The sequence below is a fragment of the Benincasa hispida genome, chromosome 3 (assembly GCF_027475165.1).
Source record: "Benincasa hispida cultivar pf3 chromosome 3, pf3_genome.v1.1, whole genome shotgun sequence".
Classification (NCBI taxonomy): domain Eukaryota; kingdom Viridiplantae; phylum Streptophyta; class Magnoliopsida; order Cucurbitales; family Cucurbitaceae; genus Benincasa; species Benincasa hispida.
Window position 1 is genome coordinate 7,801,308 of NC_143480.1, and position 9,663 is coordinate 7,810,970.

Below are 9,663 nucleotides of genomic sequence, written 5' to 3' on the forward strand. Positions count from 1 at the left end.
GCCCAACAGGTAGCCCATTGATTAAATAAACAGTGTACACAAAGGCATCCCACCAATGAGTGAAGGGTAGAGATGCCTGAGCTAACAAGGTAAGTCCAATATCAGTAACCAATCTGTGCTTTCTCTCTGCCCTGCCATTTTGTGCTGATGTGTGTGGACATCACATTCATAAGATGATACCCTTTTGATGACAATATTGATGAACCCAAGTGTATTCTCCCCCATTTTCGGACCGAAGTGCCTTGTGTGCCCCAAATTGAGTTTTAACTAAGGTGATAAAGTGTTGAAACGTAGCCAAAGTTTCACTTTTTAGCCGTAGAGGATAGATCCAGGTGAATCTCCTGAAATCATTAACAAATCTCCTGAAATCATTAACAAAGAACACATAATATTTATAACCATCAATGGACAAGATTGGAGTCGGACCCCAAACATTAGTGTGAATCAACTCAAATGGTGCAGTAGCTCGGGAAGTGGAGTTAGGAAACTAAAGAAAATGGGTTTTTCCATAGCGGCAGGATTCACAAAATTGAAAATCTACATTAAGTATAATAGGAAGATTACATTTCTTAATCACCAACTCAAGTATTTTAAGAGATGGATGACCAAGTCGCCTATGTCAAATGGTCTTGAACACCCTACTACTAACAGACACACTAGAATTTGACAAAATTAAGGCAGGCATATTGTTATTTTTTGTCCACTGACTATAACTGAGTTGTATGCACCATAGTAGGTGTCCTTGAATCAACATCAGAGTTCTTGAACTAGTATAAACCATCTTTAAGCACCCTTTTTAGTAGGACCTGCCCCATACCCTTGGCCTTTACAAGACAACAATCAATGTGAAATTCAATGTAAACAACATTATCATGAGTGAGTTTGGATATGCTAACCAAATTCTTAGCAATATAAGGAACACACAACATGTTATTAAGTTTCAACTTATTATTTCCAGACTTCAAATAACCACAGCCTACATAAGATATATTTAAACATTCTCCATTAGCAACAGTTACAAGATCTTTACCTCCATACTCAATAGAATTCACAAGATTGTTGTAATAAGTTGTTACATGGCTAGAGGCTCCATTATCGGCATACAGTTGGTGTCATTATGTTCTTAGAAGTGGCTAAATATTGATTGGCAGATTGAGTTGTGGCAAAGGCAGAAGGAACCGAAGAAGCTCCCATCCCTTAGGCAAGAGTGAAACCTCCTCTGGTTTGAGGTGGGTTGGGTACAAATTCTCAGTTATACCGATTAAAATAGAAGTAAGCAGTGTGACCTTCCTTTCCACAGACTTGAAAAATTGGTTTGTACCTTCCTCTGCCCCTTCCTCTGCATTGAACTCTTCATTGAGACCTAGTAGAACCTAGACACTGAAGTTCTCATGGGAACAATGCTCTCTGCTCGCTCAAGGTTGTCAGCATTAGTTTTCATGATTTGTGAGTATTCTTCCATTTTAAGGTTACCTTTCCTGGTAGTTTGAAAAGCTTGCCTCAAATAATCTTCTTTAGCTCTTGACTAAACTCCGAACAGTTGTTAAATGTTGGTCCAGAGGTCTTTAGCACAATTGCACCCATCATTTGGACTGCCACTTCAGGCGTGATTGAGTTGTATAACCACCCAAGAAGTAGCTGATCTACTATCATCCATATTTCATATTAAGGATTTACTTGTGGGGTTGTCGAAGAGCTCGAGATTCCATTGCAGGAGCTTTCATCAAAACTTGGAGCTTTTGTTGTCGCAGCAGCTTCAATGGTTGTTGTATTGCTAGCATTTGACTAGAGGAATGCCTGTGAACATGGTGTTTGTCAAGTCAAGTGTCCTTCGAGCTTGTAACTTTGAAGGATTGGGAGTGCCAGGTTTTTCCAAAGAAGGAAGTTACTGTGATCCAACTTGATAGTTGTGATCTGATTAAGTAGTTAATTCAAAGGGGTAGTTGAAATTAGCACTGCCATGAGCAAAGGAGGAATTCCTACAGGAGCTGGTGTTGGCCATGGAAGCTTTGATACCAAGTTAAGAAACTTAAACAGTGAAGAAGAGAGGTGCTCGAAAGTAATTTTTCTTGTTTTTATATTGAGGGAGGCAAGACCATTTACATAGATGAATCCCTATTTGGGATGAGCAAAGCATAATAAAATATTCACATAAAATGTTATACTAATGGCACAACCCAAATGGTTAATCCATAACCACTAGGAATCTTTCTTAACCAAATCTGTTATTGAAATATTCTCCATATTGGATGACACAGATCTACTGATTTGGATAGACTTGGATGATTTGTATGTGCTGACTTGGTTTGACTTGTTGACAAGGCAATCTCCCTCTACGTCCTTGATATCCTATCCCACAAGACCAAAAGCTAACATGTTGTGTAAGAAGACTTGCTTCAACCATGTCTCTAAGGCACAGTTGAATGTAGATATCATAAACATAAGGTGCAAGATACCATGTTGAGAAACTCGGGCAACCATTCCCCTATGTGTTGATCGCTAGTGCATCCAAGGCTCCCGCACCTAGCTACATTCGAGAGGCCATAGATAATTTTACCCTTAAACTTCATGAATAAAATCAATTCATCCTTATTGAGTGTAGGTTAATTAAATGAAATGGAAGGAATAATGATATGCATCCTAGAAGCGGCTTTTTTTTTGTTGTTGTTGGGTAGACAATTGGATTGAATTTGGAAAAAAGTAGTAAAATTTAATGAAATTATTGAAGGGGAAAGGAGAGGGTGGGAAGGGGACCCTGTGTGTGATGGATCCAAAGGGGAAAGTACAGGTGGAGGCTGCCAATTATTAGTGCCATGAATTTCATCCAATCCAAATCCATAAGAATTTTCTTTTTTCTTTTTTTTTTTTCTTTTTAATTTTCTTTTTTTTTTTTAAAAAGGAAACTTTTCTCTCTTCATACATACACAACACAACACACAAACACACACTTTTGAGATGTAATTCTAAAGGAAGCCAAAGGCAAAGCTTAAAAAGGATGGTATTATAAATATATATATATATATATATATATATATATACATGCATCGGCATCGGCATCATTGGTAACACAAATTTTTGGAGCCCAAAAGAATAGAACCCTTTTTCACTTTCGCTTTCATTATAATTTCCTTTCAATTCCATTTCTATACATCTCTTTGATCTCTGCATCAAAAACTTCATACTCTCTCTCTCTCTTTATGAGAAAACAGAACAACCAAAACAGAGATTTAAATCCCCGCCCATGAAGAACACCATTAGATGCTGCATCTCCTGCATACTCCCATGTGGCTCTCTCGACGTCATCAGAATCGTCCATTGCAACGGCCACGTCGAGGAAATCGCCGGTACCATCCGGGCCAGTGACGTCATGAAGGCCAATCCTAAACACGTCCTCAAAAAACCCTCCTCCCCCACCTCCGACGATCGCGTCGTCCCCAAGATCGTGATCCTCCCGCCTGACGCCCAGCTCCAACGAGGAAAAATTTACTTTCTCATGCCCCTTCCTCCAGCTCCGGAAAAGCCCCGGTCCAAATCTCTGACCACCAAGAAGAAGAAGAAGGAATTACCCGGAACCGGTGTCGGTTCGGGTATATCAGTGACGAATTTGGTAGTTTCGGATCGGTACCTGAGTGAAATTCTGTCGGAGAAATTGACGACGGCTCAGAAGGATAAGCGGCGGGGACGGGTCGGAGTGTGGAGGCCTCATTTAGAGAGCATTTCTGAGTTCCCAACTGATCTTTAAATGGAATTTGACGGAGGAGAGTTTTTTTTCTTCCCGAAATTGATTCATTTTCTTAATTTTCTTTAAAAAAAAAAAAAATCTAAATCTCTCTGTTTGATCATGAATATATATATATATATGTGTACAAATGAAGATTTGAGGGGAAATTATGATTCTGCTGCCGGTGGGTTACAGGTGAAGATCTGAACTGGAGGATGTAAATTGGAGGGTTGAGATATGTGATTGAGATCGTTTTGGTTAGTAATTGGCAACGGAATATATATTATATGTGTTTGTATTTTGATTTAGACAACTGAGGGGGGGAAGGACTTACATTAATCTCTGGGGATTGTTATCAGAATTCATAATTTTCGCTTTATGTTTCGAGTATAATTTTGTTGTGGTGTCTGTGATGTGATTCTTTTGGACCTGGGAATAATCTAATTGCTATTATAGTTTACTATACTTGACAAGGATTATGCTTTTTGGTCTTTGGAATACATATATATTTTGTTTAGTTGTTAAATATTTTGGAAATCTAACTCTTATTAGTTTTATTATTAAACTTATTTTGTGGGTGGAAATTCAAATTTCTAATCCTACAATCAAAGATATATGTGTCTAGTTAACTATGCTAATATTCAACTATAACTCATAACTTATTCTATGCGATTTTGATTACTTGGCTTATATAGAGATCACATGTGATCTACTAAATAAATAAAAAGTTTCCTTAAATCAAATTTAAGACCGTCTTTTTTTTTTCATCCTTTTTATCGTATTGAAATAATTTATATTAGAAAATTGAATAATTTATACTTATTTGGACTTTGTATGATAACTATTTGGTTTTAGATTTTTTTTTTTATATATAAATTAAGTTTATAGACACTACTTTCACTTTTAAATTTCTTCTTTTGTTATCTAATTTTTATCAATGGTTTAAAAAATCAAGCTAAAATTTGAAAACTAAAAAATAGCTTTTAAAACTTATTTTTGTTTTTGAAATTTGGCTAAGAATTCAACCATTTACATAAAAAAAAGATGTAAATCATGGTAAGAAATTGAGAGAAAATAAACTAATTTTCAAAAGCCAAAATCCGTAAAGGAAATGGTTATCAAATGAGACTTTAATTTTTTGTTTTTAAATTAGAAACACAACTTTTACCTATAAGTTTTTATGTTATGTAATCTACACTCTATTAGTATTTTAAAAATTCAAGCTAAGTTTTAAAAATTTATGAAATTTTTTAAAACATTTTTTTTCTCGTGAAATTTAGCTAAAAATACATGGGTTTTAGGAGAGTAGAAATCCATTTTATAACAATTACTTAAAAACAAGTAGAATTTAAAATATATATATATATATCAAATAGTTATCAAACCAAATGTAAGCATAACTATCTAGCTTGAATCTCACAAATCTCATCCACATTAAGTGATATTTGGATACTTTTTTTTTTTTCTAATTCATAAAAGTGCAAGTTGTATCTATAAATAAATAAAATGTTATAAATTAGGAAAAGAGAGAAGAAAAAGGTGCAAAATATCATATAGTAGGGTCGATAGGAAAATTTTTCAATATCTTGTGCAAGATTACTACGTCTGTACAGCATTATTATTAATTAATTAATTTATCGTTCTCTTTATATAAAATATTCAAAATATAGGTATTAAAATGATCATTCTTATCTCCCAAAGTTTGGGGCTTTTTAGATCTATCAAAAGGATCACAATAAGTCATTTAAAATGTTATAAATTTTCGACATGTACATATATTCAAATAAAAAATGGTAACAAAAATAATTAAAATATGATCTTAAATGAATAAAAATTAGAAAGATCGAAAAAAGATAACAGATTATATATTTTCATATTTCTGATTAAATTATTGAATTTAAATGGCAAGAAATCACTTAAATATCCCTAAAATGGTCATTTTTTTCTCCTTTAAAAATGACTCTTTCTTTTTATCTTTTTCTGGTTGGATGATGTCATAAATATTAATTAAATTATTAATTTTCCAAAATTAATTTAATGGATGCGCAAGATCTTCATAGTATTGTACAAACATGGTCAAGGAAACTAGAAGTTCTTCAAAAGGATATAGTTCTTTGAATATACATTTTCTTCGCTTACAATCAAGAATGAATTTAGTATGGATTGGAACCCCTTTCAACTTTATATTTATTATATAGAAAACTAACATAATATCAAAATCACTAACTAGTCTAATAATAAATTCGTCGATCCACCACCGTTTACAATCCTACATTCATCAAAATCAATACACTTGCATGTGATTTTCAAAGTTTATTTATATAAATATACACACACTAATACAACAAAGATAGATATAGAACTTTATATTAAATAATCTCATATGCTATATTCTTTTTAATCTTAAATTTTTAATTTCATCAATTTAGATCTTAAATTTGAGTAATTGTATGGATTAATATTCATTATTTTGAAAGTGCACGTGTCTGGAGAATATGAATTAAAATTAAAGAAATCGAAATAAATCGATAAAATTGAAAGTTTGGAATTAAAATCGATACAACCATTTAGGGTAAGATTTTTTTTTCTTTTCAAAAAGTTAAAATAAAATAGAAATTAATGGATAAACAAAGAGTAGGGTGGGAAAGGAAATGATAGTCCCCATATAACTTACCAATTTCCACAATAGAATAATGCAAAATGTTAGCTTTGCACTTACAAGTGGGGTATAATCTTATTCTTCACAATCACACCACATTTATTTTATTTTATTTTCCCCTTCCAAAAAAATAAAAATAAAAAATATTGTGTCCACCTGCTGGTGCTCTTCTTCTCCAGATATGAGTATTATGAGGCATAAGAGATTGTGCCCAAATTGCATCCTGTAAAGTTGTTTTTGTACAGTTTGGATTTGACATCCACATTGATCGGAACAACGCATCTTGGTCCCTCTTGATAATAATCCCCTCCTTTTCTTTTAATATTTGAATTAAGTTGTATATACTTTCCATGTAAAGTTAACCAAGAAGAAGTTTATTTACTACCATTATGGATATTTATCTCTTTTTTTAAATACTAATTAAAAAGTGTGTTTTTCTTTGTTTGCGGCTGAGATTAATGGGGGTGAAGAATTAGAATAATTTGAAGGGTCCCCTTCTATCCTATACAGAACATAACTTTCCCTTTGATTGGTAAGGTAAAGAGTCACCATCTCAGTCTTTATATTTCCTTTCACCTTTTCAATATGCTCAATGCTCAATGTCACATTATTATTTACTTTTCCTAACATTTTCCCTTCCTAGATAATGCAATCAAAGAAATGGTGTACTGTCAATCTTCTCATCATATAAACTTTATAGTTTTAAGAGATTATGTGAAGAATTAAAAAGAAAATAGCAAAAGGAGGATTAAGGACTGAGGTGGGTGGTTCGTGGTTCTTGAAGTTTTTCAATCTCCACTAGTTATCAAGTGATTTGAAAAATATGACAAATAAAGGTGTTAGAAAACACAGTCATTCTTACTTAATTATCTTTATTTAGGCACGTTTTGGAAGTCATCCTCTCTTTTTTTTTTTTTTTGTTGTTGAATTAGATTTTATGGATATTATTAACCGACACTATCAACTACAAGAGTGTGGATTTCTTTGGCTAAAACGAAAAAAACATCGTTGATGAAATTATAGAAATCTTTGTGGAGGTGGAGTTCAGAGGTTCGTGAAATGCCATAGAAATGGCAACAAATTAAAGTAGTCCATCTTTGATTTCATTACCTTTTGATTAATTGTCAATCTCTGATCTTGAGAAAGATTCTATTTTTTGGAATTGTAACTTTTCATTTTAACTCTCTTCTACCTTTAATGAGGAATGCATTTATCTTAAATTATGTTACTTGTTTATGAAGTTAAGTTTCAAAAGAGAAATTAAAAAAATCACAATATTTCAAAAGAGAAATTAAAAAATCACAATATTTTCTTGTTGGTTTGTTTTTGCTTTAAGTTATGATGAATAATATTTTGGGTTGAGAGATTTAAAATTCAAATCTCTTAAAAATGATATACATGTCTAAACCAATTGAACGTAACTATGTTTAAAATAACATAATTTTTTATTAAAAAATTATGAATGTCGTAGTTTTAATCAATAATTTAATGAGACCTAAAAAAATGGAAAAAATAAGTGAATTATCAAAATGTAAAAATAGTGCATTACTAACACCATCAAAGCTAAAGCTAATAGACTCGTGATTCATGCGGCAAATGTTCTCTCCTTCAAATGAAGGATTTTTTTTAATTAATAAAAAAGGGGAAAATAAAAGGAAAAAAGGAAAAAGTGAAATAGTTTCTTTTTGGCATGGCTAAAGGTGAAGTAAGATAAAATCTTTGGTTCTGCTAAAAGATTTCATTATCCGGATAATTTTCTCTCTCCAAAAAAGTTCTCATCATAATGAAGACACTTTTTTATTTCAATTTAATATCTTATCATAAATAAGGTGTTCCTCTTAATTTTCATATATGTTATAGCCTTACAGGTAAGTCTATAAAGTAAATGAAGATATATCTTCGAGGGCCATTTTTTTCTCTTTTTTTTTTAATTATTATTTTTTTTTTCTTTTGCGTTAACATGACAAATAGCATTTTTAAAATTTTCATCTTGAAAAATAGCAAGATATATTTAGGTGAGGAAAAATAGCAAAAGGAATTTGAATTTAATTAATTACTAATTATTAAATTACAAAAATACCCCAAATAGTATCTATAGTTAATTTATTTAAAAATACATATTTTTTAAAATCATAACAACTAGATTTTATTGGTATTTAAAATATATTTTATTTAAAGAAAATAATATTTGATTCAATCTTCTAAAAACTAAGAGACAATCCAACGTCCTAAAAAACTGCAATGTGATCTAAACATTTGAAATAAATGGTTGACCTATTCAACAAGATTAAAACACAAAAATCTCATTCCAACTCTAAAACTAAAGAAACTCTCCATTACATATTAAGAATGATTGCAGAAAATAATTAATTATAGTGTAAACCTTGTGTTTCCTCTGCCATGCCTGAGATTGAGCTTTGCAACACAACAAAAGTTGGTGAAAATGTGAGATATCACTACTACAAAAACAGTGTTTTTTGAAATTTTTAAAATGGCAAGAATGTCATTTTCTTGACGTTTTAAAAATGTCAAAAAAAAGTGACATTTGACATTTAAAAAAAATCAAGAAACACAGACACTTCATGTTTGAAATGTAAAGAATATGAGCATTCTTGACAAGGAAAAAACGTCAAAGAATTTTGTGAACTTGACATTTAAAAAACGTTAAGAAACACAGACACTTGACATGTTTGAAATGTCAAGAATATGAGCATTCTTGAAAAGGAAAAAAATCAAGAAATTTGCTTGTAATTTTTTAAGAAAAATCTACAATTTTGACGTGTTTACCTATAATTACTCTTGTATTTTGATTCAACAACCATAGTAGGTATATATATGACATACAGTCATCAATCAAATAAACGATATACACGCATTGACAAACTTATATATCAATAAAAAACCACCAATATCTCTTTATAAAAATTTAGCTTCTTTAACATTGTAAATAGTACAACCTAAGGAACATAATTCTAACCGTCAACCCATATGACATTTTTCCAAAGCAATATAAGGAACATAATTCTAACAGTCAACCCAATATGAACAGTTTCAGAAAATACATTTTCAAAACTTCTATCAAAACTATCCATCTATCAACACATGTACCAATTCAAACCCCTCCCCCGTGCATATTTGAAAAATACCAAAAGATATTACACCTATATGGTTATGAAGTAAATCCATAAATTGATCAGCCAGAACAAACACATCCAAAATGACGAACCACGATCACATATAGCAACCTAAAAATATAGCCAACTCTATCCGCAAACTCATCTAA

At 31.6% G+C, this 9,663-nt stretch overlaps 1 protein-coding gene across 1 annotated transcript; it reads left to right on the forward strand.

Annotated features, from left to right (window-relative positions):
• The first annotated feature begins 2,952 nt into the window (after positions 1–2,952).
• On the forward strand, positions 2,953–4,186 carry LOC120073923 (uncharacterized). Its single transcript, XM_039026842.2, has one exon. The coding sequence runs from the start codon at positions 3,242–3,244 to the stop codon at positions 3,740–3,742; it is 501 nt and encodes a 166-aa protein (XP_038882770.1). The 5' UTR covers positions 2,953–3,241; the 3' UTR covers positions 3,743–4,186.
• Positions 4,187–9,663: the final 5,477 nt, after the last annotated feature.